The sequence below is a fragment of the Corvus brachyrhynchos genome, unplaced genomic scaffold (genome assembly GCF_000691975.1).
Source record: "Corvus brachyrhynchos isolate BGI_N302 unplaced genomic scaffold, ASM69197v1 scaffold34, whole genome shotgun sequence".
Taxonomy (NCBI): Eukaryota; Metazoa; Chordata; class Aves; order Passeriformes; family Corvidae; genus Corvus; species Corvus brachyrhynchos.
In genome coordinates, this window is record NW_008238126.1 from 1,121,672 (window position 1) to 1,143,434 (window position 21,763).

General features: G+C 42.6%; 1 protein-coding gene across 2 annotated transcripts in view; it reads right to left on the minus strand.

The window, feature by feature from the left end:
• LOC108446543 overlaps window positions 1-16,531 on the minus strand; it is a 21,186-nt gene extending 4,655 nt beyond the window's left edge. Inside the window, exons 1-2 of one of the 2 annotated variants that reach the window (XM_017733430.1) lie at window positions 12,797-16,531; window positions 28-173 (exon numbers count right to left, since the gene is read on the minus strand). Coding sequence is in view for 1 of the 2 variants with exons in the window: in XM_017733429.1 (XP_017588918.1) it covers window positions 28-186 (159 nt within the window). In the remaining variant the exon portion in view is untranslated. Of the gene's footprint in view, window positions 1-27; window positions 386-12,796 lie in introns of those variants that run through there. The other variant, XM_017733429.1, reaches the window with a different exon arrangement.
• Between the last annotated feature and the right edge of the window lie 5,232 nt (window positions 16,532-21,763).

A 21,763-nucleotide genomic window follows, 5' to 3' on the forward strand; every position in this document is an offset into this window, starting at 1 on the left:
CCTCCCCCCCCCCCCTGCCGCACTCACCTCGGGCTGGAGCCGCACTGCAGCGGCGGCACCGCAACGTGCGCGGTGTGGGGACGTGTCCCCTCCGATGTCACAGACACCAGGGCTCCATGGCCGCACCCTGCCCAGCCAGCCGGGGCACTGGATGGAACTCAGGTGGAACTCTCCTGGAACACACATGGAACTCCCATGAAACCGGAGAGTTTAGCACCTTTGGAAGAAGGGGCAGGAGGCCTACACAGCTTTTGAGGGGTTATGAAGGAAGAAAGTCAGAAAGGCCAAAGCCTGACTGGAAGTTAATTCACACAGTGCTGTAAAAGACAACAAAAAATGTTTTCATAAGTACATTAGCAATGAAAGGAGGCTCAGGACAATCTCCAGCCTTTACTGGATTGGGGGGTAACACAGAGACAAAGGAGAGGAAGAAGCTGAGGTACTTCATGTAAGGCCTGCTTGACAGACATGACCTCCTCCCATGACAAGTTGACCAGGGAGAGGCTGTGGCTCTTGTTTCACAGGAGTTTAGTAAAGGCTTTGATGCTGTTTCTCACAGCATTCTTCTGGAGAAAGTGGCTGCTCATGGCTTGGACATGGTTCTCTCTGGGTACAGAACTGGCTGTGGGGCTGGGCCCAGAGAGTGATGGGGAATGGAGTTACACTCAGCTGCCAGCCAGTCGTGGGTGGGGTTCCTCAGGTCTCAGCATTTGGGCCAGTTCTGTTTAATACCTTTTTCAACAATCTGGAAAAGGGGGTCAGGGATAGATCTCAGTCAGTTTGCAGACAACACCAAGCTGGGCAGGAATGTTGGTCTGCTTCTGGAAGGTTCTGCAGAGAGATCTGGACAGGCTGGATTGATGGGTTGAGGCCAAAGGTATGAGCTCAATAAGACCAAGTGCCAGGTCCTACACTTGGGTCACAGCAACTTTAGGCAAAGCTCCAGGCTTGGGGCAGAGTGGCTGGAAAGCTGCCTGGTAGAAAAGGAGCTGGGGGTGTTGGTCGACAGGAGCTGAATAAGAACCAGTGTGTGCCCAGGTGTGCAAAAAACCAATGGCATCCCGGCTTATATCAGGAATAGGGGGACCAGCAGGACTTGGGAAGCACATCGAGACCCCTTGCAATCACTTTATTTAAGGCAGGAGACACTCTGTAAAGGCTTGAATTATCTGCAGGCTGCCCAGCTATACTGAAGGACAAAGTGGTGGGACTGCTCCATCAGTTTGTTCTGCATGCTTATACTTTTGTGTCTCTTTTCAGCTATTCCTAAATATTCATATTGTAAGTGTAAAACAGATCAAGGACTGCTGATCACTTTAAAAGAGATAGCAATGAGATCACCCTGCCCTTTGCGTAAAACCATAGCAGCCACATCAATCAGTGAACTATCATAACAACATAAGTCATTTTAAGTTTAGATCTTAAAAATTCTAAGAAAGTCAGCCTATTAAATTCAGTGGGAAACTGAAAACCTGATATGAACTAAAAGAGAAGAAGGACCAGCTCCTGAACAGGCTATGTAACCATAGGCATTGCTAACCCTGCCATTACAGAGTCCTGCTTCAGGAACTGCGAGAGTCATTCCCAGCTGGTCTTTTGTATATATTTAAGTGGAGCATAGCAATGGAAACAAATATAGTGGGTGTCACAATGCCTTCCAGAATTGGCAGGCAGCCTGTGCAGCATTTTTGAAACAGCTCTGTCACCACAGAGCTAAACATTCCTCCTTTAACAACACCCCCACTGTAATTTGTATCTGGCAAAAGAAGCCACAAACATCAACATTTACAGATATGCTATGTGGCTACTAAATTCTAGAAAGATAAATCTGGTTCTCTGTCTGTCCAGAGCACATGGGAGCCCTGGACATTTCAAAGAGGAAAAGCAGTCCTTCCCTGAATCTACAGTTGAAGATGAGCAACAATTTCAGGACATCATCAGATAAAAGCAAACAGGAACTGGAGTGATAGGACAAGGAGTAATGGCTTCAAAGTGGGAGAGGAGAAATTTACATGGTATATGGAAGAAACTTTACTGTGAGGGTTGTGAGGCCCTGGCACAGTTTCCCAGAGAAGCTGTGGTTGCCCCATCACTGGAAAGTGTTCAAGGCCAGGCTGGATGGGGCTCTGAGCAACCTGGTCTAGTGGAAGGTGTCCCTGCCCCTGGCATGGGGCTGGAACAAGATGGTCTTTAAGGTCCGTTCCAACCCAAACGATTCTATAACTCTATGAAAAGATAGAGGCAGGCAGTGTCCTGTGGCTGCAAGATGGTCTTTAAGGTCCGTTCCAACCCAAACGATGCTATAACTCTATGAAAAGATAGAGGCAGGCAGTGTCCAATGTCTGTCACACCTTCCTCTGGGAAGCAGATCAGCAGTTGATCAGCCCCAGAAACTACACTTTTGACCTATAATTCTCATTCTTATCTCCAGGATCAAACCAAAATATTTACAATTCTATGTCACATTATGCTGAAAACTGAGCTGTTGCCGAATGGGATATCCATTTTGAAACTACCTAAGTACAGTCACAGGATGCCTATTAAAAGTAGTTTATTTACTTTTTGTTGATCTAACAGCCACAATCCAACCCATGCTAGGTAGTACATCTCTAACCAAGGTGCAAAAGCTTCATTTAGAGTTTATGACTGCCATAACCAAAGATATCAGTTGACATGATCAAGGTTAAAGTGCTTCCCATTGTGTAATACACTAAGAGGGTTTTCCTTTGGAACCATGGAAACCAAAACAGGGAGAAAAGGAATGGGAATGTTTCATAAAACAAAAGCAAGTCCACTGTGAGCTACTCTCCTGTCCTGACACTAAGTGCAATTGAAGGGTAAGATTTCTGCAGGGTTTTTTTTACCAATACTGTGTGCAAGTAACACAGAAAATTGTATTTCCCTAGCGTATTCAGTGTATTTTGTCACCAAAATGTGGTTGGTACAAGTCATCAGAGAACTCTATTGTCAGACCAACTGTCAAAAGTCATCCAAGAATAATAATTCTTTTTTTTTTTCTACTTAGAACACATGGTTTGTGAGCAGGGAAAGCCAACAAACTATCATATTCTAGTAGAGTACACCTACATATCAGATGACTGGGATTTTTCAACAAAACTCTACTTTTACTACTTGGCAATTTATTAATTTGAGTTTTAGAGCCTGCTGTCTATGTATGTACCGTGTTCCTGAAATATTAGCTGGTTTTTCAAATAACTTGATTTGTTAAAAACTCATTTTTCTCAAAACTCAGATCAAAGTGCAAAACCAAAACAAGATGTGAAGGGGGAGGAAGAGAGAAGCTCTCCAGGCATTAGATAATTTTTGCCTTATCTCATTAGTACTTCAGAGAGGTTTTGTAACTCCTTTTGGATCTCATTCTTGTCTTTCTCTAGGATCTCTCCACAGTGTAGAACATGGCTCTGGGATGTTGAGAAGTCATACACTGTTGTAGCAGCAAATTATTTTCAGCCTCATTTTTAAGCTTGTGTAACCACACTTGCTGCTTTGTGTGTCTGCTTCCTCTGTCCTCATTTGCTTTTAGATCCCTTGTTTCATAGCCACCACCTCATTTGACAGAGCTGGATAGATCTCACTGGCACAAAGTTCTCAAAAGCTTTCTGAAAACAGGTGGGCTAAGATGGGGGACAGAATTAACTCAACCTCTATTGGGCATCAGAGAATCCACTGTGAGCTCAGGTCTGAATCTTACTTTCTTACAAGCACATACCTGTGTTTACAAAGAACAGCAGATTTTAGAAGTATTGCAGTCACCTTTTCTTTTCTGGTGAAGAATATGTTGCAATTTCACAAGCAAAAATCTTAGAATTACAGAATCATTTAGGGTGGAAATGAACTTTAAGGTCGCCAAGTCCAACCATTATTCCAGCACTGCCAAGTCCACCCCTAACCCTGTCCCTAAGCTCCACATCTATACATATTTTAAATAGCTCCAGGGAAGCTGGCTCCACCACTTCCCTGGGCAGCCTGTCCCAATGTTTTTAACAACCTTTTTGGTGAAAAACTGTCTTCTAACATCCAATATAAACCTCCCCTGATACAACTTCAGACCATTTTCTCTTGTCCTATCATTTGTTACTTGGGAGAAGAGAGTGACCCCCCCACCTGGCTACAGCCTTCTTTCAGGTGGCTGTAGAGAGCAACAAGGTCACCTCTGAGCTTCCTTTTTTCCACACTAAACACCCTGAGCTTCCTCAGCTGCTCTTCACCAAACTAGTGTTCCAGATCCTTCCCTATCTCCATTGCCCTCCTCTGAACATGCTCCAGCCTCTCAATGTCCTTCTCGTAGTGAGAGGCCCCAAAACTGGACACAGGATTTGAGGTGTGGCCTCACCAGTGCCCAGTACAGGAGGACAATCACTGCCTTGGTCCTGCTGGCCACACTATTGCTGATACAGGCCAGGTGCCATTGGCCTTCCTGGCCATCTGGGCACATCTGGCTCATGTTCATCGGCCTCAGCCCGTCAATCCAGCCTATCCAGATCCCCCTGCAGAGCCTTCCTGCCCTGAGAAGGTCAACACTCCTGCCCAACTTGGTGTCATCTGCAAACTGACTGAGAGTGCACTTGATCCCCTTTTTGAGATTGTTGATAAAGATATTAAACAGAACTGGCCCCAATACCGAGCCCTGGGGATCCCCACTGGTGACTAGCCACCAACTGGATTTCACTCCCTGCACCACCACTCTTTGGCCCAGTCATCCACCCAATTTTTTACCCAGCAAGACAAAATGTATTTATATCCTCTACATACACCATATAATAACCCTGAGAAGGATGCAAGTGTCCATGAACACTATGTATGCATGGTGCAGTGTATAAATAACTACATGGTCTTCAAAAAGTCAAGATGAACCAAAGCAGAATTCCCAGAGCTGATTTCATCACAGTACAAAGGTAATGGAAAGAGATGAAGAAGATATTTATATTTGCACAATAGTTACGTTATTGCTGAAATTACCTTGTTTCCTACAACTTCTTTTTTTTTTTTTACTGACGTGCAAGTTTTTCCTGGTCACCTTGAACTAAATTTCAGCTTCACTCACAGAACTAGCAGCAACCACTACAGTTATATATCATGGGCCAGGCACTCAGTGTAAATCAGGGTAGATCTAGTGACTAGACCAGACCTGAGAAACTTTATAGATGCAGTTCACCTATGCTTCCTTGTGACCACAGTGATATTAGCGCATACTTTCCTGCCCATATTCATGTTTTGTGCAATCACTGGTCTACTGAGTTTTGTTTGCTGCTTTCTTCTTTTGGGGGTTTTTTTTGACAGTCAGTTAAATTGTATTGTGCTATTTGCTAAGCAGCAATTATCTTCTGGCTTCTCTTGTTAGACAAAAAAAGGATCTACTATCTTGGAAACCATCTCAGTGAAAACTGTCTGTGAAAGATCAGTAGCACATAATATCCTGGAAAAGGCATAACCCACTATACAACACACACAGGACTGTCCTGCTGGGATGGCTGTGCCATCTACAGAAGCCCTAAAAAGCAGAAAACCTCAGGGCTGTCACTGCAGCATCATAACCACACAGTTATCTCCTCACCAGAAGGCCTGAAGGTTTACTTTTATTCTCACTTGTGAATATTTCACACCAGCTGCAGATGATTAATCCTTAAATATGGATATTAAGATCCACCTTCTGTTTCTTAAATAGCTTTAAGAACTCACACAATTCTTCAACATATCTTTTTCAGAGCTTAGTTTTGCACCAGCCTTAGTGAAGTCTCCATCTTCAGACTATAATTACTTCCTGTAAACTTGGGAATTCAAGTAAAGAAGTTCAATATGGCCCTTCAGATTTCCAGGCCAGCTTCTGATCTGTTTGTGGAGGTTTATTGTATCCTTTGTTCCTAATCTCTGTCCCACCAGAGTATGGTTTTCTGTGACAACCTAAAAATTATCTCCCTTCTGCAATGAAATTCTTCTCCAATGTCCCAGAGGATTGCAGCAACCTTCTTGAAGAAGACAGTAGGTGCAAAATAAAACCCTTTAAAGTGGGAAGGCAGTTAATCTACACATAATAAGAAGTGTTCAATTGACTCTATCAAGTCTTATTTGCTGAGCCTTGTCCTTTAACTAGTCAATATTTGTAAGGCGCAAAGCCTGCCCTTCTCAAACTTTATCTAAAGGCTTTCCAAACCATTTAAAGTTCATGAGTCTTAAGCCTATGATACATTTTCTTCACAGGTTTTCTGGAATTTTCTGGAATGTGTTATAGCACACACTGACATCAGAGAAGGCAAAATATTCCTCTGCTAGCACCAAGTGGGCAGGCTCTGAATCTAAAGGTGCTAATAAATGCATAAGCCATTTAACCACACAGGATGTGGTATCTTGTAAAAGGTCACCTTTCATGATGAGGACTTCTTCATGGCTTTCCAGGATCTCAATTTCACAAATGCAACCATCAAAGGGGAAAAATTAAGTTGAAAGCGTGGTTTTCATACAGTTTGTTGAAGCTGTTTTTCTGGTTTTTGTTAGATGGCAAGTCCCATGTGCTGCACAGAACACAGTCAGCTGCATAGTGCACGTTCTGTATATTATTGAATTACATAACATTATATGTAATGCAATAATGAATACATGCCATAAATAAGTCTATGATTCTATTTCTCACTGTAATATGTCTTTCTTGTACACTTAAAATAATACTAGTTATTTGTGGTTTATACACATCTAGAAGTGGGAAGAAGATACCATAAGGTGATAAATTGCTGATAATGAATGACACGGAGGTAAACAACTAGAGATCTCCTTAAATATTCTTCAAATCATTTAAGTATCGTAAGGTAGAAAGGGAACATGCACCAAAAATAAAGACAGATTTGAGGCAGTGGAAAATAAATCATACCTCATCTAAGGGTGTGAAAACCTATGGAAACCTAAAGGAACTCTAGAAATCACACTGGCAATATCCCTGGGAGAAAATATTAAGGACAAGAAACAAATTTTGCAGAGGATGTGTAACAACATGTTTTATTCAAACAACAGCTACTGTCAGAAAAAATGGTCAAGCTTTTGTGTACACAAAAACTTCAAGAGCAGCCTAATGACTAGTATTACAGGCAGCATTACAAGTTCTTGGAGAAATACTTACTAAGAAGAAAGAAAGGAATATCACAAGTTCAGCCACTCGTGGCAGTGTAGCTGAAGTTGGATGTCTGAACTGTGTAAACAAGCCCCTTACATTTTTTCACTGATTGCAGAAATTTCACATCATGTAGCTGTGACTCCCTTCCAGAATATGTCTCCTAATTAGCTCGTGTATATTTTTAAACTGCACGTTATATGGGCAATGAAACAGAGGAAAGGCAAATTAACAATGAGTAAATCTCTTTCACCAGTCACTTACCATAACAGTTACTATATTCTCTCTCACACAGACACTCACACTCCTTCCTTTTACTCATGTGGCTCTCCTGAGAAAGAGAAATTAAGACCTCCTTCATAATTCTTCTTAATTTTGATTGTTTGCAACCAAAATTGAATTGAATGCACAAAATCCATTCAGATTTCAAAACTGAAGTCATCTGCCCCATCTCAGTCCCAGCTACCTGTGTGTTACCAGTGAATACCCAGCAGGCTACACAGAATTCCTAGGAAGAGAGAGCAATGTCTGAAGCACCATGTTAGGTACCAGGAGCATTCCCTACTCAAAAAATAACCACGAAAATTATCTTATTGCTGCAAAGAACTTGCAGAAGCAGAACTCCTTAAACTGATGTAAATCACCATGGTGTTTCCATAGCAAGAAAGGTATTTCCCTGTAGTTCCTCCATTTATCAGAAAGCACTTCTTAGGGATATTAAGGAACAGCAAAACTAACCAAGAATGTCATTATTCTAGAACCTCTATGAAAATAAATAAATAAAAAGCATCCAGCTCAAGCATCTGCTCTGTTCTTTCAAGGACATCCATTCACATGTGATTCCCTATCTTCAGCTCCTCTTTGCAGCTCCTTTTCCCAGCCCTCTTCCCACCTTTGGAACAGAAGGAAACCTTCTCACTCAGAAAAGCCTAATCTCATAGCCATTTGAAATCAGCAGATGAAACCAGCTCCTGGTCTAGGAGAGCAGAGTCTTTCTTCCCTGTGCCCTACATTACCCTGACAAATTCTCTCAAGGAGGACAAGCAGCCTTTCCTTTGAACAGGATATTCAGGAGTTTGAGAAGTGTTTTTTTCCCATCTGGGGTCTTAGAGTATCTCTGCATAAATCTGTTTGAAGGCTGAAGTCCAACCCTCCCTCATAGGGGCCTTTTCATGACCGTTTTCGTCCATCTGGGAGGGCAGGAAGCGGCATTTTCTCTGCAGCTGCTCCCCATGAATCAGCTGGCAGCCACAGTGCCCATATTCTTCCTCCAGGACGTTCAGGACATGGCATCCACAGCACTGCAAATTTCTAATCACTGAGAGAAATCTGAAGCTTTGTTCCCAGTCAACAGCCTGTCCCCTGGCAGCAAGAAGCTGGGTTTCTGCACTTTTGTTGCATACTTACTGTAGGTCACTGCTTGTAATTTCCTGGTCCCAGTGCTCGGGCTTTGGTCCTCTACAATGTCTTGCTTTTCTCACACTTCACTGGCCTTCTGTGTTTTACATTAGGCAATCAGCAGGATGACAAATATGTCAGCAGTCTCCAGTTCAGCCTCCTGAGTGTTCTCAGCCAATATGCCAAAAATAAAATGGTTTTTCCTTGGTTTTTTTTGTTTTTAATAATGTTATCTGGATGGCAGCTATAGGCATCTGTTGAGCTTGCCATATGCTCCACATTTCCATATAGAAGGATGATGATGCTAATACAATAATTATTTCAATAGCACTTGTTCATGGTTTAAAGGGAGTGTTTGATGTGCATGTACGTAAGTCGAGACCTGGAGCTATTACACCCAATTAAAGCATCCTGTACTTGGGCACACAGGACAGTTAGCTCACAGGAGCAGAAGATTTATTTGTGTTTTCAGACTGGTCATAAAATTGAATCACTGTTTGTCTCCAGCTTAACCCCCTTACAATTGAGTGGCTGGAGCAAAACTACAGATTAATCTAATAGACTCAATCTCTTCATTGAAGAGATTGTACATGTCCCAGCTAAATTAGTGCAATTTTCTGTCTCTGGCAGTTTTCTGCTTTGCAGTATCATGCACTGCTGAGTGTCTCAGGGAAATCAGATCACTGGTAGCCTTGTGCCTGCTCCATAAAACTGCAAATATAAACGCTGGCCCCCACTTGAGGTCTCTGAGGCAAGAGCATCTCTTTGGCCCGTGCTACCGTTGTGACTAGCACAGCTTAACTCAGGACTCTCAAGCAATGCCATGGTGAAAGCCGGATACACCAATGTTGAACAAATACAGCATTAACTTTTCAAATAGTACTGGCTGTTTCCTCATATAATTTTAAAATCTACAATTCATAACAGCTCTAATATGTAGCCTTGAATATGTCTTTGCCTGCCATCCCTGCCCAAAGAACTCTTTCCATGTTGACTGTGCCGGTTTGGGCAAATTTGGAAATATATCCTCTGAGAGAAGGCAGGTTAGAACCACCCCTCACCCACCAGGTTCAGGAAAAAATAAATCTTCCTTGAAGGAAAGTGAAAGAGATAAAAACTATTTGTTTAACAAACACACCGGAAGAGGATAGTAATGCTAAATAATAATAAAACCTCTTGCTCTGCTGAGAGAAACCTGGGAAAATTTCAGAGTCCTTCCATAGTCTCTTTTCCCTCATTGGAGCTGGGACAGGGTGGTGGGCCCACCTCCAGGGCCACGGCCTCAGTGGAAAGTTCTCCCAATATATTCTGATGTTGAAACAGTCCATCACAGAAAAAGGAAAAAAATGAAGTCCCAGGGAAACAAAAGTTCAATTCTCCATCTCCGAAAGCTGGCTGCAAAGAAAGCAAGCCGGGTGCTTCCTCCTGCTCCTCTTGCCAACCAAACGCTGAGAGGAGTCTGTGTGTGTATCTGTGTGTCCTTCAAACATGAAAACAAGCTGCAAACTGCTTTGAAAAAGTACACTCAGTTTTCCTCTCCCCCCTCTCAGGCTCAGTTTAAAGGCATAGAAAGGCACAAAATTAATTTCTGGGCATAGAACAACGATATGGGATACACATCATAAAGTCACCCCAAGACATTGACCTAGGCCCTCTGCTGTCTTTGTGGACCTGCCTAACATTCACAGGATCTGACCTGTGGATTTACCTCCTGGTTTCACATCAACCCTGCCCTATCACAATAGCCTTGCATGGTGACCTGGAAACTTGGTTGAACCTGTGATCTCATGACCTCCTCTGCTTCCTTGCAGGGGGTGGTGAGTTGGGCCCTGGCTGGTGAGACCCTGTGGACCCCTATGGAGACCCCTGTGGTTTTCTGCTTCCAGAAAGCTGCTGGCCCTTGCTTCACACAAACATCAATCCCTTTCTGAAGCAGTGCTCCAGTACTTCCTTGGCTAGTAAATAAAAAGCAGAATTCCTTTTGGGGTTGAATGAAGTCACAGAGAACCTTTAACTAATGAGAATGAAAAAAGCCACAAACTGGAACTTAAAAGGGGAATGCTGCCAAGCATGGAATTCATCTACAAGCTTCCCAAGAGCATTGACTTGCAGAGTAGATGACTTCACCTCATTAGCAAAAGTGTCCAAGTCAAGCTTCTTCAGAGTCAATCATCAAAAACGGAAAATATTTGTCATTTGGTATTTGCACTTTTTCATGAATCTTCCTGGCTCTGAAATTGGGCAGCACTTAAAGGAATAAGGCAGAAATGCGGGAGAATGGAGCCCCTTGTTGTGTGCCTTAATCCCATTAGGCAGAATGATGAAATCTGTAGCAGAACTGCAGCAGGATTTTAGCTGAATAAAGAGTTAGTTTGTTTTGATTTTCTTATGTTACTGCTGTGTAATCCCCTGTATTCCCTGTAGAATGATTTGAAGTCTGTTGTTTCCTCTCCAGCATTTGGGACCAAGAGTTACATTAATGAAAAATGTAGCTCATATCTTTAGCCATGAAAGGTCACTGCCACCTGATGCTTCCTGTGATTTCTTTGAAATAAAATGGTTAAGGCTGCATTTCAGCCACCTCTAGTGTAGACAACAGGGGGAAAGTTAAATTTTAAGAGAACGCTTTATTTTCACACCTCAAAAAGGGAATACTGGGAACCAGTAACAGGCTGTCCTTTCAAACTAAAGAAGCTTTGCAGGATTATCAATCAGACATATTGTAATAGAGCATAGGCAGACCTGTAGGCATATTTAGCTGTTGACTGGTTGGTTGTTGCATTCACATGAGTAACTAGGACTCTGCTGCTAATAATACGAAAGGTTACACGGAAAAATACACTAACTTTGAGTTGTTCAGTAATTTGAAGATTCTCTGTCTGGTCAATGCATTGATTTGGATGTAAATTGTTCATAGTTTGGTGTCCTTATTAGAGTTGCAGTGTTTAGAACAAAAATACCAGTATTTTCACTAAATATTGTAAGTTAAGTTACTGTGCACTGTGTTCGTTTTTATCTTTTCTTAGTATGTTGCATTTAAAATTGCTCAGTACTTGAGGTTACAAAGTGGGCATTTTTACATATTTTTGGTTCTGTATATTAAGGCATGGCTCAGTTTTATAATGCTCAACTTCCAAAGGTACTGCTGTCTCACAATGGCTTCAAAGGCTTTTATGAATTCTCAGCACGCCTGAAAATCTGGTCATCCTGAATGTCTGCAACTATATTTTAATCAGCTATTTAGGCCTTTATGGTCAGTGCACACACCACCTTATCCCTCCCCCAGGGGAACCACTTAGAGGTATCTCCTGACTCCCTGTCCCTGAGGCAAGGAGGGATTACAATGAGATTGCCTACCCTCGCTTTTTCCTCCTAATATTTCAATGTTTTGCAGAAAAAGGAAAAGATCTTCAATACCAAGTTTTCCTGCAGGCCCTGCTGCCAGAGAGAATGCATCTTTTTCCTCTGGGATAGGATGAATTCTCTTCTCCAGTTCCTCGCTTGTGCTTCCAGGCATGCAGTAACCATCTGCCCAAGTGCAGCCCTACAGCAGCAAACCTGTACAATGCAAATTGGAAATGCAGCAAAGCCTCCCAGAGATGGGAGTAAAAGCCTTCTCCCTTGGCACAGTCTGTCACAGTAGCCAGTGTAATTTGTCTCCTCATATCCTCATGTGTAAAATGGGTATAAAACCCCAGTCTCAAGATCTCAATTACACACACGCATTCGGATTTCCACAAAGCAGTCCATTCTTTGCTTCCCCAGGCAGGGTGCATTTCTCAGCTGTTGATATTGAGTATAAAGGTATTCCTTAAGAGCTGAAAACATTTTATGAACATGTCTCTACCAACCTCTTTCTGTAGATATTGACATGGATCTGTGCTCTTTTTACTTCAACTAGTTTTAATCAGAGGATTATGTACTGTATTTCTAAAATGTTCACATAGTACTAGATGATGAAACAGCAAAGATAGAGGAAGAAAAATAGAGAGATCCAAGAGCTGACATAGAGGTAATTCTGCTGCAGATGCACTAGACACAGTTTTGGTTAGATAAAGCAAAATCTGATCTCCAAGATGACCAAACAGTCCTCTGGAGAGGGATAAGACTGGACTGTTTAAATGATTTTGCCAGTACATAGGTTCAATGGTAAAATGAAATATTAAAAGTATGCAAGTTAAGCCACAGTTGGTTTATAAAGTGCATTGGTGGGATTCTGTAATAGGATCAATTTTCTGAAAATAACTCCAGCTGCAGCTCTGGACTACAGACACTCACCTGGCTGGGAAGAGCATTTCCCTCAAAAGCAGAGTTCTGGCTGGGCTAGAGGCACACAGCACACATGAGAACTTGGGCACACCACTGGGAAGCTGCTAGAGAAGATTGGTTTGAAAGACTTGCTTCATCCAGATTGACCTAGAAAATCAGGGAAATCATGTAAAGCAGTTGTTTTCCCATCTAAGCATCCTTTTAACCTCCCTGTTGTCTCTTAGCTCTGCAAAACGCATGTCTGCACTGGCATTGACTCAAGGAAGGAGAAGGCAGACCTTCATTAAAAGATAACTTAGATTCACTTTAAATTCAACTCATACTTCCAGAGTGAAGTCCTGAGTTGGAAATACAGAATCAGCACTTGTGACACAAAATCAAGGAGATTTATTTTACATGAGGAGCAGAGATGAAGCTATATTTTCACTTCTTCCCTGTGTCTATCAATCTCGAATTGTCTGAGGCTCCCCAGTCCAGTAACTGATCAAGCTCAGAAGTGGCTCATTTTTCTGTAGGCTCATAGGTACATACAGAGCAGCACTCTCAATTTCACATGAGGGTTTTTTTAAGCAGCATTGGAAGAAATTCATGAGTCACCAGGTGACACCCTTTGAACAATGAGAGCTTTATTCAGCAGTAATGTAAAAATGTGTACCCAAAGCTCATAAAACACACTCCACAGAAATCATCTGAAAAGGCAATAAAACACCTCTGCAATACATTTTTTCTTGACTGTCTTTGTCTTTACATGCTTCAAAACAAAGGAGTCTTTTTTCATGCAGGTTACAATATTTTGGTCTCTGTGTCTCATTAACCTCTTAACTGATGGACCTTGAGCTTTTTGGGTTTGGTTCAACCCTTTACAGAGAGATATGTTGACATGATGTCTGATATGGGCCTGAACTCCCAACTCCCACTGTACTTCATGCTGTGTTGAAGTCAAGGTTTTGATTCAAGTCCATCTCTAATAAGAGCCTATTAAAGTTTGCAAGCACAGTGCATTTTTTAGTTGTTAGTCCTGTTTGGTTTTTTATTATTCTTCCCTCTCCCCAAGTTCCCAAATATGGTTTGCTGTTATATCTGCTAAAAAATTCAGCCAGTGTATATAATTCTTTCCCAAGTCATGGAGACCAGAAGTGGGAGTTGTGCTGTAACCACTAAAGGGGTTATGGGACACTATTAAAATACATGTTTTCATTGTGACAACAAGGAGAAACCATGGTTTAGTGATTTCACAATCTTGCAGTGATGTCAGACAGATAGATTACCATGCAAAATATCCCGCAAAATATCCCACAAAATCCTGAAAGTTCAGACTCAGTTCAAATTTCAACTAGATGAGCCAGATGGAAAAATCAAAGAAGATAAAAAAGGGAGGCTGGGAGTCAGGAGAGGGAGCAGAGGGACAGGATGCCAGTATATTTCCTCCTAAATTGTTTCAGTTTGATTTCTGGCAGACAAAAGTTGAGTTTGTTATTGCATTTTCTAATATTCCAAGATTTGGAACATTTATCTTTGCTATTTCTCTGCACTCTTCATCACACTATCAGCAGAGTTACCCCAATAGCCTGTGTCTGGATGCCAGCTGGCTCTGCTCCTGAGAGGAGACCCATCCCTCACATCTCCAGGCACTCCCAAGACACTGCAATCTTTCTTAACATTGGGGAGTATTTTTGCCCATTAGGGTCATACATATATCTCATTTTGGTTGAGCAAACATCCTCTCCAGGATGAAGAGGCTCAGAATAGAAGGATAAAGGACAAGACCCTGGCACCTTTAAAGTCTGTGGGAATGATGCCACCCAATCCAGTGGGGCAGTATTTTAGTGAGAGCTTTCCTCCAAAATCAGCATTTATGTCGCATCTTTAACATGGGCATTATGGGTAAAAATCAAAAGGAGGGACATGCTCTTCCCTCAGCAGTTGTCCCTTCTTGAGCAAATGACAGGAGGGAAATTCCTGCTTATCCAAGGTTGTTATCCATGGAGGCCCCTGACCCCAGAGCTGACTGAAGCACAGCTCAGAAAAGCAGAGTTACCAGCACTGATCCGTGGTGGGGCCAGCATGAGTTGTTTCAGAGCCTGGGACAGGGACAGCACTGCAGCCCTCCCCATCCCTGGCAGCCTCCAGCCAGCGCCTCACACCACCCCTGCCCCTCTTCTTGCAGGGCAGAACTTCCCTCATGGCTCTGGCTCTGAGGGATCACAGCAGCAGGGAATACCCATAGGTCCCAGGAACTATTGCAATTGAGCACAATCTTCCTCATGGCCCTCACCATGAAGATGCAGCAGAGGTTTTCATCCTGGATGTAACCACTGTCTGTCACAAACCACCCAAAGTGCTTTAAGCTCTTAAGCACCTGTACAGTTGGGCAGAATGAAATTCTCAAAAACCAGAGAACTTTTAACTTTAGGAGATGTTTGATTTTGCTTCCAAACCTCTAGCCCATCTTCAGCTTCACTCAGCAAGCTTTTGAATGTTCCCACAGAGCAAAGCCACGAGCCAGGGAACCAAACCAGTCAAGTGCATTAACTTAGGAGCAGCAGCAAGTGCCATTAGAGAATGTGTAGGTGTTAATCAACAAGCACCACTAAATCCACAAATAGCTTTTATCCTATTTGCTGTATCTCATGCACACAAAGAAGTGTCTGCTTATTTGTTTCCTGGCTTAGATTCTGCTTGGTTTTGTTTTTATAAAGGATTAAAAACAAATTCTCAATTTAGCTTGCTGAAAAAATAGGGTCAGTATCTTCGTTAATCACCACTGACGGCCCACTCCAGCTTTGATCACAGCCACGGGACTCAGAAGTTTCGCTACAACACACCTGCCAATGACACTGCATTTCAGATTAGCAATCTAGTGTAAAGAAAAATGTACCCCGAATTCAAAGCTGCTCTCAAGACTCACAACATAATGGACATGGCATTTTAAAGTTCATGACATATTGAAAACAGATATTTTAATTCATCAAACTAATCATGATCAGTATGGTTTCAAACCTTACTAACATTATAGAGGCCTTCTCTTCACTCCTCCTTTCAGTGTCTTTGCAATTTGAGTTGGTTCTTTTCCAAGAACCAGGTGTCCAACTCCGGCTCCTCTGAAGTCTCCTGATCACCATATAATACCTGACTATAGGATTGGCCCTACAGATAATCAAGCATTTCCCCTAGAACATTACTCCCATTAATCTCATGGCAAAGGTCTATCTCCAGCAGAGCACTCAATTTGAATTGACGGATCTTTTGCAAACATTTTTTGTGAATAGGCAGGAACAAGAAAGGGAGAAGAGAATGATTGCCACTGTCTCCTCTAACAGCAGCTAGGGCACCAAGTGAAACTTGCAGATAGCAAGTTCATACAGGAAAGCAGAGCTGGTAGTTCACTGAATTAAGCTTTGGAGTACTTTTTAATGGGACACTGAGAGTGCCTAAAACTTACATGAGCTTTACAAAAAGGAATTAGATATATTCATTGAAAAAAAAAAAAATCCATGAAGAAATGTCAAACAAGATGCTCTTTTCACAGAGTGCACTGGTACCCTGAGTATGCTAATTCTAAGGGAAAAAAGAGAAGCCTATGTTAATAGCAAGTTATCCTTCCTGTGAATCTTAGTAAGTATTAGGGAAAAAATACCCAGAATGTATTCCTAATTTAACAGTATTTCCTGCAGGTCTGGGCAAAAGGTAAAAAAAAGAATGGAATCTATGTGATTAAGTATATTTGCTCTAGGAATAATTTAAGAGGTTAGGGCTCACCTTATTTCTTGCATTTTTATATCTGAACACTTTAATTGCCCTTTTATTATATTTGTTCAATAATTTTTACATTCACCTTTAATTATATTTTTTTATTGCATGGGACTGGGATCAGATTTAGATGAACTGCTTTAAATGGGAAGGATTATAAATTCTGGCATATGGCTGGAACATTAAACTGAACACTGTTCCTTTAAAATAGAAATATTCTGCCTGGAAATACTATAAAATGCCAAGAGAACCCTTTCTCAAGACAATCAGTCTGTGAGTGCTTATACGAGTCAGCAAGAAGGAGGACAGTGGGAGCTAATCAACACATCACCAAGTATTTTGACCACTTCATCTTAACTGCCCAGGTTTGCAGCATATTTCCCTGCTCCTCTTAGGAGAAAGCAAAACCCAAGATGAATTCCAGTCTTTTTAACGAGATGGATGGTACAACTCCTTCTAATACAATTTTTGGTTTTGTGGTTTGCTGATAAACACATGCTGCCTGTATCCAGTGAAGCTGCCCCATCAGAGTGTGATGTCTCAGAGAGGAAAAACTTTGTAGCACTCTGGATGTAAACTACAACAATTTCACTGCTCTTAGAAGTTTCATGACTAGTTAGGAGTCTTATTAATTAGACATGAACCATATTATTACAGCTCTTGTACCAATTAAGCACTGAATTGGTGCCCTGCTATACAGAGTGACAATGCTCTTGTTCTTTGGATCTTAACATCAATGTTTTGACTTATTAGTTTGGGTGTTTAATCCAGATTTTCAAACATGGAATTAATAAAAATTGAAGGCTTCCATAATGTAGCCATAGCAGTGGCCATAATTATTAATTCAATCACTTCTCATGGGCTTGTACTAATTATATCAATTCAGTTTTATTTAAATTACTTTGAAAGATTTTTATTCAGAAGGGGGGAGAAAAAAAACCACAACAAAAGAACTTTATATTTACCTTGGTGATGCATTAAGCTCTCAATTTGACCAGCATTTTAACTGCCCTCATTGAAACCAGCAACTTTTCATTATCAACTTTACCCCAGATTCTTCAGCAAGGCATTTAACGTTTCCTTCCTCCCAGAGGATGTAGTGGGTTGGACATAAGATATTTGATCATTAATACAATAAAAGCATTTATTTCAGCTGAATATAAAAATTTGGAAAAAAAAAAAAGAAAAATGCAATTATTATTGTGTGGGCGCATATGATTAAAATTCTACAAGTAGCTCCTGTGCTCTAGGTATGAGTAGCTTCCATAGACCTGATCTGGTATTTACTCCCTGCAGTTATGACAATTTTTCTATTTAGGTAGAAAATAATTTCTTTTCTGGTGAATTTCCTTTCAATATCTTTCACTGCTCCTACAACCGAGCCACCTGCTTTTTCTGTGTGAGATAGGAGAGGCATGGCAGGCAGTGCTAGAGGGATGCTCAGGAAAGCTGTAGTGGTATGGAGGACCCACAACAGTCACACACTGACAAACTTTTCTGAGTGACCCTGAGAACAGGGAAGAGTCAAAGTTAAACAATTAAGGTTGGTAGGTTGTGTGCACCTAACCCAGCACAACACGCTGCATGGTGACAGACAGGGACAATAAAGGGAAATAAAAAAAAATTTAAAGAGCCAGAAACAGTCCCTGGGGTGTCTGTCATAGCCACTCATGCTTTATCTGGTGGTGTGTGGAAACAGGTTTCATGGGCAATCTGTGCTTTCTGTCCGCCAAAATATTTTCCCTTTGCTCCATAGAGGAGACAAATGCGCAAAGCCTATTTCCCTTGTGCCACTCCACCTAGAGGGGGCAAGTCTTCTACTTGGAAAGAGCAGAGGAGACATCCTGCAGTGCTACCAGCCAAGGATGGCACACCACTTATGTCCACAGCAGAAGCACTGGGGTTTTCCCCTTCTCCCACTTCAGACATTCTTGCCCTTCATGGTTTCCCTGCACAGGGCAGAGACAAAAGGAGACTCTGAAGCAGTTTTGCTTCCACAGAGGCCAGGAAACAGCAAGAACATCCCTCTGCTTCTGCAAGCAGAATACAGTCCTGTTTGGCCCCTTTTCCCACTCTTTTCTTCACAGTTGCTGGGACCTAACTGTGTTCTCAGCCCTAAAACAAAAAGAACTTTTGCTTATCAGATGAATAATTTTAAGGACTGTGCAAGGAATTACTGAGTGCCTATTCCCAGAGTTTCCACGGGAGCACCAAGTGCTATCATTTGACAAGGGGTTCACAAGAGACATAAGGACTGATTCTTTTTAATCATATTTTTTGGTACAAAGCCAGGACTAAAGACACCTATTCTTGTTTGGACAGGAAACTGCCCATGCAATCTAAAGAGATACCCACTGATATAAAGTCCTATTTCCTTCCCACTCCCCTGCTCCTATGAGGGGTAGAGCTCAACCAGAGCATAGACATGACTTTTCTCTTAGGCTGAGCTGGAAATCCACCTCAGGAAAGACTCATAAATATCAAATTACCTACTGCCAGCGACTGGGCTGGACTAAATTTTACCTGCCACTTACATGTGTGCACCTCTGGTCAAGCAAAAGGAACCCCTTCCATGGAACAGTCATACCAAGCCTGTCACAGCTACTGATCTAGTCCTCAGAAAAGTTTCTAACTATTGACTATATTACATACCTGTCTTGATTTGAAAGACAGGTGTCTGCTAAGGAAGGCAGGAGCCTCCCTTGGAATGGCAGATGCTACCCCCCCTTCCCTCCGAGTTATTATAATTTCAAAATCAAGGGCTTTTAGGCAAAGATGTGGGAAACAGGAATAATAGTTCTTTACTATTATATATCTATATGTGTATAACCAGTCAAACAAACAACAATAACTATGGCAGTAACAGCAAACAATCACAAACCCAGTGCCAGCCTTCTCGGCTGTCGGGCCCTTTCCCCTCGGGTGCAGTTCCGCTCGCAGCCGGCAGGGGCGCTGGCGGCTCCCGGTGAGCAGGGCAGGTGCGATGGTTCCCCCGCGGCTGCAGGGGGCGCTCCGGAGCGAGCTCGGGGAGCACGCGGCACCGGTGCCCTGGGATCCCGGGAAGGGATGGGACAAAGGCTTCACAAACCCCTGGGCAGCCGATCCCGGCTGGAGCCTCGGGAACAGCAGGCTGGAACGGCAGGCTGGAACGGCAGGAAGAGTAACAAATCCGGAGTAGCAGACGCGATGTATCCAAACGGGGAACCCCCTGGAGGCCTGGGCAGGCAGGGCGAGCAGGGCTACAACGTATCAAAGGCTCAAAGCAGCGGCTCCCTCTCTGTCCGACCAACAGAGACCCACTGACCACACACCCAGGTGAAACAAAAGAGTAGCCAGCTCTTTTGTTTTTCTTAAGCACCCAGCCATTTGTCCCCCTAGCAACATGTATGGGAAAAATTCCTTTAACAGAAAAAAAAAAAAAACCAGGAGAGCTCCTAAAACCCCAACAATACCATAAAAATTATTATCTCTTTAGGAGAAGCAGCAATTCCCATCCTTGTACTGGCATTTATAATGGCCAGGATAATCTGCAGCCATCCAATTGCCTTTGTCCATGAGAGGTGACATGTCCTAAATATGCACAAGATTCCCTGCTTGACAGGGCAATTTGAGCAATAGAAGGACACAGTGGGAGAAGCAGCAGCAAGGATCACATATTTCCTCAGACTTCTACAAACACCAGGCCTGAACACCAAGTAGGAATCAAGATTTTCAGAGGTTCAACAGATGGGCTAGTCCAGTGTTTCTTCACTGCTTCAAACCTGAGAATCCTCTCCTGAAACTAATTAACAGGCCATCTTGCACAGGGCTGTCACAGCAGCTCATCAATCTATAACCAATCAAGATCAACTGAACCTTTGAATATGTATTAATTACTTTTCTGTGATGTGTTCAATTGACATGTCTGTGGAAATGTCCACATATGTCTTCCCTTGTCCAGTCTGCAGCCATTCCCACAGGACACAGGTGAAGAAGCTCTGGTCCAATGCAGCTGAGCTGCAGAGAGTCAGCTGCACCTGCATGATCCCTGACAGCTGTTTTCCTGCAGCACCAAAAACCTGCTGGGAGTAACAGTGTGAGCTGTCAGACTAGAAGGACTCAGGGCGTCTCTGTTGAGGAGATGAGAAGTTTTAATTGTATTTTTTGGAAAGGGATCCCATTGTCCAATAAGGTACTCAAGGTACAATAACCAGGCGATTTTAATTTAAAGAAATAAAAGGAGGAAGACTGTTCCCTACCACACAGATATAAAAAAGACAATTTCACGTCTGGATGATTGACTCCAATTTACAACAATCTTGTAACAATAATCATTTCAATAATGTGGCTTGCCAAGGGTTTTAGGGCAGCTAACTGAATTATAGCAAATCTTTACAATTACAACGTTTGTAATGAACGCAGTTAGTGAAGCCTCAGCGGCCTTCCCTTATCATTTACCAGTGAGTGATAGCTCATTGGAGGAGGCTGCCCTTCAGCAAAGAGCAGTGGAGCAGCACACAAACCAGCCAAGTCTCAGCTTGACAGCTTTGAGGAGGCAGGGCTGCAGGGACAGAGGGCACATGTGATGTGCAGAGGCTCCCCGTGCCACTCCTCATCGTTCCTGCTAAGGACTGTCGGGAAACTGAAAGAAAAGAAATTTATATCAGATATTAGGAGGAAATTCTTTACTCTGAGGGTGGTGAGGCACTGGAACAGGTTGTCCAGAGGAGCTGTGGGTGCTCCGTCCCTGGAAGTGTTTAGGGCCTGGCTGAGACCCTTGAGAGTATCCAAGTTGTGTTCTTTGGATATGACATAATTTCTCCCCTTTGTAGAAACCAGCATCCCCCAGCAAGTCCAGTGATTTTTCAATCTCAGTCAATTACAGTTTATAACAGAAAAACTAAATAGCAACGAGAAATACATTGTGTCCACGACAAGAGTCATCACAAGAGACTCAGGTGGTTCTTCCTTCCTGATGTCCACTATCACAACAAGCTGGGGTGCCAATGACCCTGTCCTGAGGCCAAGCTTTCTCTGTGAGAGAGCCCAGCACTTGTGGATGGATGACTTTGGCCAGCCCTCCTCACTCAGGCTGCTCACCAAGGCTTTTCTGAGCACACAGGCAAGATCTAATCATCAAACCAAGTATGTAAATGTACATGTACATTGCTGATATCCACACTGGAGCTTGTTAGTGAGGTTCCTTCACAGTCCACAGAGACAAATAACAGCTTTGCCTTGTTCAGA